Source organism: Mugil cephalus, chromosome 20 (assembly GCF_022458985.1).
Source record: "Mugil cephalus isolate CIBA_MC_2020 chromosome 20, CIBA_Mcephalus_1.1, whole genome shotgun sequence".
Classification (NCBI taxonomy): Eukaryota; Metazoa; Chordata; class Actinopteri; order Mugiliformes; family Mugilidae; genus Mugil; species Mugil cephalus.
Genome location: NC_061789.1, coordinates 6,795,765 through 6,812,299, shown reverse-complemented (window position 1 = coordinate 6,812,299; position 16,535 = coordinate 6,795,765). Strand labels below are relative to the sequence as shown.

Sequence of the window (16,535 nt, the reverse complement as noted above, 5' to 3'; positions counted from 1 at the left end):
CAAAATATTTGGTTGATTAGACTTTTTTTTAATATATATATATATTATAATTTTCCCCCACAAATTAAAATTTCTTTACATACACATACAACATATTTTAGTAAAGGTATAAGGGATGGCTTAATATTGAATGCACTAAGCCAAGTTTAAATAGATCACATATAGTAGGTAGGTGGGTTTCTATTTGATCTCTCCATCAGTTTGGGATCCTAAGCCTGAAAAACGTTGGTCCTCTGACTTTCCCTCTAGTGCCATCATGAGGTTAAAACGAGTCATTAAAATATGTTATAATGGATAAAGTTAATTGTTTTTACAAGAAATGCTCAAAGTGCTCTGTTTTGTTTTTTTTTTTTTTTTTTTTTTTAGCTTTGCTAAGATTTAGCTCAGGATTGTTATAATTAGAATAATTAATAAGTTTTCTCTAGTGTACCTAATGAACTGGCAAGAGAACGTGCACTCATTAGTCAAAGGAGACGGCGAAAACAGCGAAAACAGCGAAAACAGCAGCCCTAAAGTTTTCCATTCGAATGTTTGAATGCACATGTTAACATCTGACTAAACAGAACATTTATCACCGATCAGCCACAACATTATGACCACCTTGCTGGGAAATGTTGGTATTCATCAGTGTGGATGTTACTTTGACACATTACCACCCAACTAGACCAGACCAGACCAGACCAGACCAGCAGCCCATAGGACCCATAGGCCCCCCACTAACAACAGGACACCCGCTCAGAAGGCCCATTCCTCCGGTAAAACCACAACGTGCTCTTACTTCCACAAAAAGCTGTATTGTCGTTGTGTCGCATCAACTGGAAAAAGTCCCGGCGAGGTTGTCTTTTTTTAAATTTATATATATATATTTTTTTTTATCCCCCAACTAAAAGCTGCGCTGCTCGCTCCTCTGTCACTGTGGATATTATTAATTGAAAGTGCTGGCTGCTATTTATAGTGATTCAGTTCCTACAGTTCGCTCCTAAGTGAAGCTGCGCCGTAAAGTTGCATGAAGGGACGTCTCTGTCTGCTGGTAAACCCGGAGCTAAAGGACGTCACGTGATCAACACTGAAGCCTTTTCTTCTTTGTTGCTGTTGTTTTATTGCAGACGTACAGATCCAGCAGATGAGCTCAGGACTCATTTGCGCATTTATCGGCTTCATTTTTCTTAATATCTGGACCGAACTCTTTCTCCCTTTCCAGAAACATTGTTTCTTTGAATCATTTAATCTTCGCTTCCATCCCACCTCCACCTCCACCTCTTCCTCCACCTCCTCCTCCTCGTCACCTTCATCGCGCTCATCATCCTCACCTCCTGAGTAAACGGCTCCGTGTGTCCTCTGGCAGGTTTAGAGGCACCTCGGCATGACTCACAACTAAAGACTAAACACATCGAAATAAGAGGAAAATAAAATGTAAATAGAGGACCTGAGGCGTCCTGTGTGGTTCCATATCTGTTATTATAAATCTGTCTTTGTTTATTAAAGACTTGTCCTCTTAAATCATCGTTTTGAAATTTGCAATGTGCAGCGGAGCGGAGGCGATGCGACTGACCAGGCAGCATGTTGGACATCTGAATGGTCCAACATATTAAACACATGGGATAAAGGTAGGTGTGTGTGTGTGTGTGTGTGTGTGTGTGTGTGTGTGTGTGTGTGTGTGTGTGTGTGTGTGTGTGTGCGTACTGCAGCAGCTCAGCGGATGACTCATCTCTGCGTTTCTATTTGAGGCGCATCAACCCCTGGAGTCACACTGCTGTCTGTGTATGTGTGTGTTTGTGTGTATGTGTGTAGTATATCTGTATCCATGACAACCGAATTACAGTCAGTCAACCAGTCACCGAGGACCCGATGCGAAGCTGCCAAATAATACCTGAGGAGACGTGCGTACAGGTGTCGAGACGCTGCCAGATTAAAAACAGAAAGCGGTTGATGTTGAATTTCGTGTTTGTAACGTTGAACGCTGTGGGTTTGCATTCACCAGGTGACCAGAGGCAGCACAGCAGCAGCTACGCCCGAGCACCTCAGCGGAGAAACATTTTCACAATTCTCAAAAAACAAAAACAAGAGTAGCGTCAGTGAGCCTTTATCGATTGTCGGTTGGTGTCCCTGCATCTCCGTCCATAGACTGTATATAAATATGGACAACGTGTCCCCACTTCTGTGCATGGGCCAAACTGCATCTTGCGACTTTGGAGCCAGAGTCTGATCAGTACGGTCCGAGAGTGGAGCCACGATATCAATGACCTGACCACACTTCCTCCAGACTTACTCTGGTTTTGTTTGATCAATACTACCCTCCGCTCTACCTCCGCCAGTTACAAGGAAATGCTGCATTAAACACGGTGCTTGTTTTTAAGAATTGTTTTTACAACTGTCACGGTCTCACGGGACTGCTTTACGGAGCGGTTGGCATGGCAACTGGTAGTTGCCATTATGTCACATTGTGTTTCTATAGAAGACAGTAGCAAATTAGGCCACACCCCCATTTGGGTGAAAACAAACCACTGGCAGTAAATACAAATACCCACGTAGTTAGCGTTTATTTCACGTTGCTAGCATTTCTAGGACGGAAAATTGGCGAAATGGCTACAATTACCGTTGTTGTCGTTGTACAAAGCAACGATTTGCAACGTTAAATAGAAAAATAAAAAAAATCTCTGTCTACTGACAGAGAAATGGGTGAACGAGCCCACTCAGTGGCCAGAAGTGTCATACCGAGAAATTTACTCATCGACTCTCCAGCACCTGATGTCATTTCAGTTCAGCATCAACATACGTCACTTTGACTTTTTAACATGAATTTAGATTTTTTTTTTTAACATTGTAACTAACAACTCTGATGACTGACATTAGCTAATGTTAGCATCATTATTAAAAGTGATTAAGTGTTTTCCTGTTTTGTCTTTTAAATTGTTCAAAGAACAACACCCATAAGTGACGTAAGGTTTCCCTCTTGTATAGCGGCAAATAACGAACTAAAACTAAACTTATCCAACAAATTGACACATGAAAATGCATCAAAATTTTGGGCGTGTATTTTAGTGTTCTAGTTCGACCCAAGTCCCACTCACTAACATGGAGGGGGCGGAGCTTATGACCTATACTGCAGTCAAGTGAAACCATCATCGTTTGAATCATCCAATAACGATTCATAAAACTAATTTATTGCTACTGAATCTTCCCGTTAGAAATCTTGCTGCGATCCCACGAGGCTGGTTTCTACAAGACTGGTCAAGATTTGTCCACATGCGAGTGAGATCCAAAACATGACACACTCCTGCTGGAGCCAAACGCCAAAGTACTAACAATAGTCACTATGATCTGTCTCCAGTTTCGGAGTTACGTGAAACTTATCTGTAATTAAACACAAGATACATCTGAAGCAAACACCTGCCAAACCAACCAGGCAGTAGTAAATACAAGGATGCTCTGGTGCTGGACCAACAGGCTAAAAACAGCTGATAAGTGCAACAACACACCAAAACACTCACTCACTCACTCATTCACTCACTCACAGATCATGTAAACAGCGGTGTCCCATGCTGGCATTGCAAAGAGGTACATTCACCAGCCACAGCACTGCAGTTTCATGTTTCTAGGATGAAGGCTGGTGGTGAATGTCCACCCACCAGCCAACCAGTCAGACGCCATTTAATTTATTCCACTCATAAACTGTAAAAAAATTTTTAAAAAAATGGATGGACGCATCTCCAATTTCTCCAACTGGTCCAACTCTATAGCGTCAAACAACTAACTTCTCAAAAAACGTATGACCCATGCTGCAGCCAGCCACCAGAGGGAGCTCCACATTCACTTTCCGGGAGCTGTCATGGCGTCCATTTTTCATACAGCCCTTAGTCCCACCACTACAAACCACAGTCGCGGTATGAGAAAGACAAGAAATCTTCGCAGCGACTTACTTGAGGGGTGTGACGAATTCATGGGTTCAAGGGTGAGACTGGACTTCCCCTCCCCAACCCTTCCGCCGCGTTTACGTGTGCGTTAAAGTGGGTCCTCGGCGTCGGCCATGTGTTGGAGCACGGACGGGGGACAGGCGTGGAGGTGAACCGGACTTCTTCTCAACGCGGGGTATTCTGCAAGAGATGAAATTAATTACACTTTAGAGTAGATCGATATGTTCGTGAGCCATGAACAGAAAGAAGCACCTTTTTTTTGTCGCAAATAATCATCTTCTCTGTGACACTTTCACTAATTTCTGATGCCACGTTTCACACGATCACAATGTCCTGTATTGATTGTCATATAATAAGCAAAGTTCTGCTGGAAACATGAAACACGGCCATATTAATAACAGCTGGCCCCTTGTATCTTTGTATTTATATCTTCAAATAGATAAATTAAGGCAGCATGTCCAGTAAAGTCTGGTTTTGTCTTTTGATCATAACTTATGTTTGTCTCATTTTCTGCTTATTCACATATTAACATTATTATTTAGAAGCTGCTTAGAAATTATTCAGAAATTACATTTGCTTTCTGCTGTACTTCGCCCCAACATAAATTATCTATGTTCTCACTCAACAAGCTGCACCCTCCCTGCCGCTTCCCGGGGCCTTACTCTAGTCCTCTGGCGCCACCTACCGGTCTCCGGCACGAACACGGTGGCTGGGAAACGGGATGTGCACGGAAAAAACATCACACACTGACATCCTGAATTATTGTCTTGAATGAATGTCAAAGGGCCTTCGTGTGTGTGTGTGTGTGTGTGTGTGTGTGAGTGGGGGGGGGGGGGGGGGGGGTGTCACAGTTGAGGCTCTGGCTACTTAACTATAATGTGATTTAAAGGAACATGTTTAGCTCCTATTCGCTCCACCCCACCCCATGTTTCCACACTGACACACACACACATAATACACATAGCAGTAGCAGCAGGTCCGTCTGAGGTCTGCTGGCACTCTGCCCAAACGCTGATCAGAGTCGTTTAATGCTCTTAACTGCTGGAGGGGGGGCGTGCACCACGCTGTGGCCGGATTCTTCATCATCATCCTCCTCGTCATGTCACCTTGAGCCTCCGTTCGATGGACTATAACCGCAGTTTAATGACTATGAAATGGCTCAGAACGAAGCTTTTTTACATGTGCAATCAGCTGCACCTCATGCAAAGCACAATGGTCCCGACAACAGACGTGTACACAGGACCGCAGGTGGGCCACCGGCACGCTGCGCTTAGCATTAAGTCAAATTACCTGCATGTAGATTAAGTTATGTGCAGTAAACCTCCCTCTGTACGCGCACGCAATGGAAAAAAAAACAGTCTAGATGCAACGGTCTTCGTCTAATCAGTTTAGAAGATGATGAAGAGCCGTGTATTGTGTAACGATGCGGCGGTGAAGCTCTTTCTGTAAAACCACAGACCCTTCGCTTTCATCTCTTTTCCCCGACCTTTTCTGACCCACGCAGCCACAGTAACTTTTTCATACATTTCGCTTTTGGGGGGAATTTATTCACCCGGCTCTACAGCACAGCAGGCGGCGGCTGCAGAAGTCGCCGGGGCACGGCTAACGGGCTAAAGCTGACTAAATATTGACCTTGCAATCATCATCTCGACACAGACATGACCTAAAGTAAATACTACGTACACGGGCGCACAGGCAACTACACGGTGACGAGGTCTCTTAAAAGGTGACGAGGTCCAGTAAACGTTCACAGCTCACGTCCGCAGCAACAAAGACCAAAATATTAATCAACTGCAGGTTAGTTAACTTGATTAAGACCTTTTTTAGTATATGATATGTTGAGTGGAGCATATTAATTGTTGGTTTTAGGTATTTTTTGGGTTTTTTGGTGTTGAATCAAGTTGCTAGCACTGAATGACGATCTTGCCAAACAGCCACACTGCAAAATTTACAAATTTCCAGAGTAAAGTTCCTCCACACGGTGGACATGTTATGTCACGTGCTTCTGGTGCTTCTTCTCCTACTTCAATCAATCCGCTCTTTGACGCTACATGGACATGGTTTTGGTTTAGGGCAGATGTAGAACAAATACCTACAAAAGGTCTGGCTTAGCTGAAGCCTGGTATCGATTTGATCGTTTTAAAAATACCTGGATTGGACATGACACCGACCCAATCCCAATCCATTACTCGTTCTTTTTAGCTGAGCCAGGTTCAGGGCTTGGTTCTCTGCACATGGTCTCACTGAGGAGGCGTCATAATGGAACAGAGCCTTTTCTAATATTAGTAGTACTACGTCTTTACTGTCTGCTGTGACTAAAGGTCTAGGATCAGCAAATTGCCAAATTGCACTGTTATTTTGTGAAGTTGAACGCTCAAAATGCTTTCTATTATGTGCTTTAAAAACAGCTAGAGCCTTGAATAGTATAGACGTAACATCCTCAAACTATTTTTGTGCTGCACTTTCAAGGGCTGAAAAATGGAAATTGCCAAAAACTGCAGTTTCTTGTGTGGCCTCTTGAGGTGGTACAGCCCTGGACAAACCCATCGTGACGTCACCCATTGGATTCTGAACCTTGAAAATGAAGCCCAAAGTGGGCGGAGCCCGCGGTCGCCATGTTGGATGAGCTTTGCTCCAGCCACACTGGGATACTCCAAATATGGACATGAGGGGGTCGTGCTGGACGTTGAGACCCGCCCACCCAACTCTAGGCTACCTGACAGCTCAGGCTGTCGCCGGTCACTCAAATGCGGTAACGCCCTAATTTATGCAGAATTTTAAACCTTAAAAAAAAAAATAAAAATAAAAAATTAGAAATAGCCTCAAGTGGCCACTTGATGAACTGCAATTTTTTGCACTTTTGCGCTGCCGCTCGGTTTACAGCCTAGTACGACAAAGGTTTAGGTCTCATATGACAATTTCCCAATTCATTGTTTAAATCTAATCAAGGCGTAAAGTTATGCATAATTAAAGGCGTGGCCTCTTTGAGACACTGTCACGTGTCACTAGCCCCCAGCCTTGATATCGCTTACCCGCCTTGGCATCGCTAACACTTCTTTGCCCATTAGTGAATTAACCACGAGTTAAGCGGATGCAGGCGAAAAATGTCAAAGGCCAGAGTCCCAACCAGCTTTACAGAAAATCTGTGAGAGAGACGCCGCAGAGGTTTCATCCAGGACTGTATACAGCTACGGGATGCAACACAGGTGTAGATGCACACTAGAGGTAGTAAAAAAAAAAAAAGTGTATGTAAAGACGGGAGTGTTTTTTTATTTTAAAAAAAAAATAAATAAATAAATAACGAGGACATTTTGTCTGTTTTTTTGCAAAAAATAAAAAATTGCAAACTAGCTAAAAGTGCTAAATCAGGGTTGTAGAGGAGTAACATGTGACAAAACCACAGGCCGCCCGTGTCACTACAACAACTGGGCTGGGTGCCGTGGTAATAGTGTCAGGGCCCAGATAATGGGATGAAACACTGCGGGTGTGTGCATGCTTGTGTGTCTCTGTGAGTGTGTCTACTTAGATTATGGCGCTAACTTACTGTGACAGACTAACCTGCTGGCCAACTTCTCCATTAACCTAATGACATCAACACAAACTCTTTCTAACGGGGTTAGAAAGAAAAGAAGAAAAAAAGAAAGAAAGGAGGGAAGAGAAAATAGAGCGTGCTTGGAAATAGGACAGAGGGAGCTACCGTAGCTACCGAGGCTAGTTCTGTCTCAGTGTTTGCTAAGGAGCAAGAAATATAAATGTCTCTCTTTCTCTTCCTCGCACTTTCTCTCCCTGCTCCCACCTTCTCCTCCTCCTCCTCCTCCTCCTCCTCTTCCTCCTCCTCTTCACACCATCATTTCCTAAAATACCTGGCCCCTCCCACTCTGTGGAAGAGCAGGAAGTGCTGCCTGGCAACTGGGGAGCTGGCTGCCGTGGTAACGGTTCACCTGAACACCTCTTCCCTAAACAAACAAGCGAGTGTGAGCGCATGTGAGAGGGATGATGTAGGGTTTAAGTCATAGCTGGTCTCTTGTAGTACGTCTTGCTGACTCTCTCAAACACACACAGACAAGTGTGTGGCTAAACCTAAACCTAACATTTCATACCTCAAACGATGTGACAAAGTGAGCGTCGGCTAAAATGTCCTCACTTTCCCAAAAACTGGTCAAGTTGCCGACGATCCACAGCTAAGACGGACCTTCTGGGACACTAACTGCTCATAACTTCAATCCAACCCGAACCTTTAATCACATCTTCCCCTTAAAATGTAATGAGTTGTGTGGTTTTTGTTTCAGACTTCCCACAACACGGGTGGACTACACAAACACACCGAACCGTTCGACCATGACTGTGTATAGCATCCCCCTCTGCAGCAACGGCAGATTCAAGGAGAAAGAAAACAAATACACATACTGCACCACACACACACACACACACACACACACACACACACACACACACACACACACACACACACAGTAAATGTCCTTTCAGAGGTGACCTTAAGCTTGAATACGGAAGATTCGTTTTATGTGCAGCTTCAGTAACTAGCCAATTGAATTATGCTTTTCTTTATTTTCCGTCTATACTATATACACAGAATGAAATATATGGAGAAAGAAGCACATCCGAGACAAAAGCTCAGGGTTCCAGACTGCTCTATACGCCACTGACGTCAGCTTTCTACGACACGGTGCACCCACAGCGACTGCAGTGTTCTTCGTGGTTATGTGCGCGCACATTCCTGCTCGAGTATTATTAATCGTTGAATGGACTCCGGCGCGCACAAATAACGAAACACAAAGCTCTGAGTGAACGTAGAGGCGTCTAGTTGTCATCCTTGTCGTCGCGGATGTTCCTGATCTCAGATTTAAGATTGGATTCTGCAACAGGAGCATGTATACGAACAGAACACTTCGCAGGTCGCTCTGCCCTCCAGATCGGCAAGAGGTTGAGTCGCTTCTCACGGGCAAAGACTGCCGCATAGAGAGGAAGGCCTTTAATTATCCAGGTGCTGATTTTGGGGCCTGCGTAACACTTTACACCTCTAAGAGTTTATACCTCTGTAAGATCGCCACCAAAACACTAGTCGGTGCTCTGTCTTTTTTGTCTTTACTTCCTGATTTACATTCGACAACGGCGACCGAAACTTACGCCGGAATTTCGCCTATTACAGAATTTCCTCAGTGTCTTCCATCTTTATTGATCCAAAACAACCAATTTGAGGAGAAGGAGAAGCAGTCGGAAATGAAAAAGTGGAAATATGCGACAACCAAGTGGACCAATCACAGCTCTTGTGGTCTGTGTCGTCTTGACGCGTAGCTACATTTCTAGCTACGGCGTTAGGGTCTTGGTAGATGCCAAAGCTTCGCCAACAGTCCATTGGGAAGATTCACTTCAACTGGTCAACTCCAACGGCTATTCTGTCCCTTCTTTGTTGGTAGGAAAGCTCTAGGAACAGCCAGCAAACTACTACTACTACTATTTCCGAGATAAGGGAATATCAGGTTTAGCTAAAGATAGAACCAAACAAAGCAGGCTTCAGATCGAATCCGGACACATGAGGTAAAAGTCAGCGGTATGAGTCTTAAGGCCGTTACGCAACTAATGGACTGACCCTTGACTTCTAAGGTCTGACCAGCTTGCTTTAATAAAAAACCCCACACTGCATAATAAAGCTGCAAATCCCTCACCAGTCCTTCCAGCCACACTAACACCAGCTGAAATGATGGCCCCGTGGGGAGGAAGGGATATGCGCACATATTAAAAAGGATACGGGGTTCAAAGATGGCGTCCCATTCGCTGGGAAAGCTCACTCACTCGTATGAAAAAAGCTTAGGTCCGCTAGAATATTCGGGCCCCGAGAGTCCTCGTCTGCTGGAGACGACTGACTGCCAGGGCGAAAAAGTTATCTTGATTTTCTAGCAGACCTAATGGCTTAAAGTATGATGCAACACAGATCAAATGTAATGCACCAGATAGAAGGAAGGAAAGAGCTATTAGAGATCACATCCATCCATCTCTCTCCACATCTATCTATAGTATCTGACTAACGTCTAGTGCCACATATAATGTCAACTCTTGACAGACAGATTTACTGTGATTCATTGCAGTATTTTTTTTTTAAAAAAAAGCAATCTGTGATCCGAACCTCACCTTCCACATCAACACGCACTATGACTGAACGTTTGCAGATCCTGTCGCAACAATTCGATGTTCTAGCATCAAAACTCACAGCACAGAGTTGATAGAAATAGAAGCTGATTATAAATCCTCGCCTGCACGTCATTCAATTATTTCACATCGTCCAAATAGTGAACTCGAACCCAAAACATCCTGCTGTCACGCAAAAAGGTTTCAGTCATGTGCGATCAGATAATTACATTACTTGACTGAACAGGACGAGAGTTGACTCCAGCTGAGTGACGATATGAACAGAATAACCTGCACTTCTTTAGTCAGGATCGGTACAAACACATTTTATATGAACTTTGAGAAACTGGGAATTTGTGCAAATTTCTAACCACTCTTGTGAAGGTAAAAAGTTGAGAGTTTGACGTAGGGACATAAATCAAAACTCTAACGGTCAAAGCTAATTACGACGATATCACAACCAGGCGAGATCTAGTCACACAAGTTTGCGTGGTTTAAGGCACATGTAGGCCAAGTTTGGTCCAAGTACTCCTGGGTCAGAAGTTGTTTTAAGAAATGTTAAACACACCTCATCAGTCCACAAACACAAGTTTAGCTTCACGGAAGATGATTCACATCACCTGTAATGAACTATTTTGTGATTGTTCCTGGCATATGTCTTTATTACCAATTCTGTAAATGCACCGATCAGCCACAACATTGACAGGAGAAGTAAAAAAACATCGACCATCTTGTGACAATTCAGTGTTGTGCTGGGAAAATTTTTGGACCTGACACTCATGTGGATATTACTTGGACGTGTACCACCCTCCCCATAGATGGCAGCAGTCATCCCCAGGAAGCAGGACGCAGACCGAGACAGACGCACACACAAAAATAGTGCAACTCAAATAAAACATGAAGAACAGCACAAGGTGCTGACCTGGTCTCAAAATTCATTAGATCCCAAATTGATCAAGTATCTGTGGGATGATCCCCCCCCTCCTCTACCCAAAGACCCCCACACACAACATCCTGCAACCAGACACAACAGGACGCCCTCAGAAGGTCCATTCTCTGATGAGCCACAACTGTTTTAGAGGCAGAAGGGAGACCTACACAAGTAGGGAGGTAGTCATAATGTTATGTCTGATATTCAGACCAGGCCATGTTGCACTGTCGAAATCCCACCTATGTTTCATCTGCTGGCTCCCAAAATTAAACAGCTGTCCATGCAAATGCCAAACTTCCAGCATAAACACAACCAGTCCACAGCAGCACTCTGAGAGTTTACACTGCCACGGCTGCAGCGCTGACCATCGTCTGCAAAAGCTTTCTCAACAACACTGGACACGCACGTACACTCCCGGTGTCCCGCGTCCCCGGAGACGGTCGGTAAAGTTACAGCATTCGCTGAGGAAATTCACCGATTCCCATCACATCATGGACGGATGATAAGCTTTTAATGCGTCTGTGTGCAACCTGACTCACTGCTCTTAACTCCTTAGCTTCTGACTGGAGGCTGTTTTTCCTGCGCCGACCGCAAATAAGACAGACAGACAGACAGACAGTCACTGGACTGACACACACTGAAAAAAATCCAGAACAATTAATGGGAAACCACCATCGCGTTGCAAATTGGATACGCAGTGAAGCTTCTTTGAGAAATCTGTTCAGCTCTGTGTTTTGGGTTTTCCACAAAGATACTTCTCATCTGATTCTCAGGTGTCACATGACGGGCAACGTGCTGCAGAGACACGCTCTGATAGCACGCTCTAGACTCTTTAAAGCTGGAATTTATTTATTTGCAACAGGATTCTCTGAAATAATTAACAGCTTCGAGATATTTGTCAGTTTGTAACAAGGAACCTTCAAGGTGACCGGTTAAGAGTTCAGAGCTACTGGTATGTAGGTTCTGGCCCTCAGCTAATCATTAATAAGATATTGTTTCTCCTCTGCCTATTACTGTACAAGGCTACCGTCTTCATGTGAAACAAGATTCGGTAAAATACTTGATAGCTTGAGCACACTTAGCGCAGGTAAGAGCCTCTTTATCAGCAGCCATTGGAAAAAAGTGGGAAATGTTGGCTACTAGTCTTCAATTAAACATGCCCTTGTTTATCTCCAGGCTCCTAATGCAGTTTGCTGCGAGCTCGCCATTCACGTACAAGCAGAAATAAATAAAAAATAAGTACATTTCCACATACAGCAACATCACATGCCTGCCCTCTTTAGAGTCGTAACAAAGAGTAACACAGTCTGGTTACAGGTTGGGCGGATTTGCGGTAAAACTCTTGACAGATTTAAGATTAGTCGGTGCATCGAACGTCGTTCATAAATACATATACGGGCCGGTCGTGTCACAGGACAACAAACACAGGTTTAAGTCTCAAAGAGGATCAATTCTGATACTGGTACTTAGCACGGAGAGTAGCTTCTTTACTGGTAGCCACCGGGAAGTAGTCCCATTTTTACGGTAAATGCTGTTTGCTGCGTGTTAGACATTCAGGCACAAGTATTTAGACACAGGGACATTACACGCATGCTCTCTTTGGAGTTTTCGGTTGTAACAATGGGTGTCACGCAGCAGTCGGGCTGCAGGTTAGACGTGGTTTTTGCTTCATTTGCAGTAAAACGCTTAACAGATTCTTAGCCGGCGCACGCTTGTGCCTTTCATACATGTATATACAAATATGGACATGCAACAGGGCGATAAACACATGTTAATAGCCATGTTTCATTCTCCAGGTATCTAGCATTTTTGTAGCTTCTTTTCTGCCACTCATTTGGAAGTAAATATTGGCTACTAATTATCAACTAACCATCAATAAGATATGCCAAACACGCGCAAGTAATAAAATGCATTTTCCCTTCGGAGTTTTGGTGACATGCAGTCGTCGTGTTAGGCTTCGCTTTTTGCCAGACTATTGCAGTAATTTTTGTCCAATCTTGACAGGGTCAAAATTCAGGTGCTTTTCATAAATTCATGCACATATATGGATGTGTTACGAGACAATAAACACAGGTTAACAGCCATATTTCAGTCTCAAAGAGCCATAGGGAAGAAAGCGTTGACTTCCAGTCATCAGCTAACCATCAGCGAGGTATCCGCGTGCTCTCGTCTGGCTTCAGCGGCTCGTCCCGTAAAAGCAGTTCACTGCATGTTCACCACTCACGCACAAGCCAAAAAAAATGCATTTTCGCATACGGCAACGTCACACGCACGCTCTCTTTTGAGATTCTCGACAGCTGTGACAAAGGGTGACATAGTCGGGCTGCAGGTCGGGCTCGGTTTTTGACAGACTGCTGTCTTCGCTCGCAGTGAAACGCTTGAATGGCTCGAGATTAGACAGCGCACATGGACATGTTTTAGGGACAAGAAACACGGGTCGACAGGCACATTTCATTCTCAAAGGGGACCAGCTCTGGTACCGGTATCTACATTTTTGTGCCTTCTTTTCTGGCAGTCACTGACAAGTAAATGTCGGCTTCCAGTCATCAACTCACCATCAATGAAACTCGTACTGTAAACGCAGTTTGCTGCACGTCAGCCGAGCGACATCACATGCGTACCCTCTTTAGAGTTTGTGTTGCAGGTTGGGCTTGTTTTTTTGTCAGACTACTGTCTTTATACATTTCAGATTCGAGATTAGCCAGTGGACATGTAATGAGACAACAAACACAAGTTAATACCCACATTTCATTCTCACAGAGGACCGGTTCTGGCGCTGCTATCTAGGTTTAGTTGCAGTTTATTTACTGGGAAGTAAATGTTGGCTGCTAATCAACGACTAATGCACACACTGCATATCCTCTTTACAGTTTGGGTGACAGGTTGCAGGTCGGGCTTGTTTTTTTTTTTTTGTTTTGTTTTTTCCAGACTACTGTCCTGTTTTACAGCCTTCCTAGATGGACACGTTATGGGACAATACGGAGCGGTTAGTAGCCACTCAGCCTTAGCACGGAGCTGGTAGCAGCTTCTTTACTGGAAGCCACTCGTAGTCGTCAACTAACCATCAATAAAGATAATTGCTGCCTTGTGCTAGCTCTGGGCTCGGTCTGTGGGTGGTAGCTGGTTAACTTTTTTTTTTTTTTTTTTTTTCGGCTGTCTTATTAGTTGTGTCCCAGGCTGGCTGCTGTGCGGAGGGAGGAAGGGAGGGAGGGAGGGAGGGGGGAGAGAGAAAGAGAGATGATAATAGCTGTTAAAATAACTGTTACCTGTTCGGTTAGCTGGCCGTAGCTGCCCCGTAGCTATAGCCTAAGTAAACACTAACAGTTTCCAAGTTAGCCGAGTGTGTAGTGGGAGCGAAGGCGGCGGTGTAGCGGGGAACAAAATGTCACCTATTAACTGTGCAGCAGAAGAAGAATAAATAAATAAAAATAAATTAACTGCCCTGCGCGGATGTCCTCCGCGAACGGTTACGCACACATTTACGCACACTCTCCCACCGTCTCTCCCAATCATAAACTGTACCGTGGTGGATGTCGGCGGGTCCTCCTGGAACGCGTATTGGCGCAGAGGTCGCTTCCTCCCGGCTTTGCTTTCCGCCGAGGGCTCGGTGTTTGTGTGTGCGTGCGCGCGGTGTGTATATGCGTCCTCCCCTGTAGAGGCTCCTCTGCGCTTTTATTTCGCACGACGAAAAACGCGTAATTTACAAAGCGGGGTCGCGTCTCGCCTCCTACCGTTTCACCTCCTCCATATTTACAGTCTCTCCCTCTCCCTCTCTCTCTCCAACACCAACAACAACATTATTGACGTCGTCCTCCCTCCTGCCACGTGACTCGTCTGCTGGGGCTAAAAATAGCCTCAATAGAAACCAGCGAGTGGAGGCAGAGCAGACGGAAGAAATCAGAGATAGAGAGGCACGGTTTAATTTATCGCGTTTGCCCGTTTAGTTTAGCCACATTTTACCCCCCCACGTTTCCTGGTTCCTCGGCGCACGAACGCACGCACGCACGCACGCGCGGACGCATCCGCATTATTACTTCTCGACCCAAAGGTAACTCATCTCAGACGTGAACGATTTCAAAGACTGTTGTGCAATACATACGCTGCCGAAACAAGTTGGCTACCGAGTTCATCAACTAGTAAGTCAACGAAAAAAAAACGTGGGGGTTTGCAGACTTCGATTTAAAAAAAAACAAACAAACAAACAAACAAAAAACATAAATATAAATCAATATTCGGGGGGCGGGGGGGACTTAAAGGTAGTTAGAGATGCGTTTCACCCCGGGATATCGGCGCATTATTTTTCTATTTTGTGAATTTAATCTAATCCAGACCCTCAGGGGCCTTCAAGGTCTCCGGGTTTGCTCCAAGCGCCGACAGCAACAACCTCCCGGTCTGAGCAATGAAGCCAAAGTGCAAAAAATTGCAAATCATCAAGCGGCCACTTGAGGCTGGCTCCAAAAAGGAGCATATCCCCATAGACCCCCATTTTAAAAAGCTCAACTTTGCAGCATTATTAGACACGTTTACAGCCTGGTATAAAACACGATTTTCGTCTCAACAGTTTATTTCACTATTCATGGCTACTGTGCAGGGGGTGAATTTGTTTCTATTTCATACGTTTATTTTTTTATTAAGGTTTAAAATTCTGCATAATTAAAGGGGTTCCCGCTTTGAGTGATTGGCGGTAACCTGAGGTCACAGGTAGCTAGAGTGTCCATAACCATGTCCATATTTGGAGTAAAGCTCATCCAACATGGCGACCATGGGCTCCGCCCACTTTGGGCTTCATTTTTGAGGTTCAGAATCTAATGGCTGACGTCACTATGCATTTGTCCATACAGGCAGTACTGTAGTATATTTTTTAATAATAATGATGGTCTTTTTTTTTTTATTCAGCATTGCTTCAGTGTTGATCCTACCATAGTTGAATTAACGTTGATTCATTGTCAGGATCTATTGAAAATTCAACATCATTTCAATGTTGACCATAATGACCACTTTCAGCGTTGTTTTCACCCCAATAGCAATTTTCTTTTGGCTTGGAAGTGGCCCAGACGAACAGCAAAGACGTGGCCCAAGAGTAAAATCTGTTATTTGGACAGAGTGCTTCAATTGTAGTACTGTCCCCATAGAGAAATTCCCTCTGATTTTGAAAGTATGGCCAAACCACTGTGGTTATGATGTGGCCCTCATGTGTTTTGCCATATCACCACTCAGCCAGAGGTGCCACAAAAGTCCCAAAAGTCAAAGCTATCAGGGCAGTTTCCGACATCAATGTTGATTCATTCTTCAGCCCGACCATATTTCAACGTTAATTCAACGTGTCTTTGGTTTCTGGGTTTGATTTGTATTATGGGAATGTCCGCCCATAAAATGCTATGGTTATATTGCTCAGTCTTAAATTGGAAAAATGGTCTTGCAGTTAGTTCGAATTTCACAGAAAATGCCTTTGACTGGCATTGTAACCACATGGTTGATCTTTTAAATAGTAGTAGTAGTAGTAGACAATAAAATGCTTAATTTGTCATTTTGTACCCGTTTAA

General features: G+C 44.2%; 1 protein-coding gene across 1 annotated transcript in view; it reads right to left on the bottom strand.

The window, feature by feature from the left end:
- The window catches only part of hdac5 (histone deacetylase 5), a 58,151-nt gene extending 43,048 nt beyond the window's left edge, over window positions 1-15,103 (bottom strand). Inside the window, exons 1-2 of the mRNA XM_047572334.1 lie at window positions 14,515-15,103; window positions 3,921-4,094 (exon numbers count right to left, since the gene is read on the bottom strand). Of these exons, the coding sequence (XP_047428290.1) occupies window positions 3,921-3,942 (22 nt within the window). The 5' untranslated portion in view covers window positions 3,943-4,094; window positions 14,515-15,103. The remainder of the gene's footprint in view (window positions 1-3,920; window positions 4,095-14,514) is intronic.
- Between the last annotated feature and the right edge of the window lie 1,432 nt (window positions 15,104-16,535).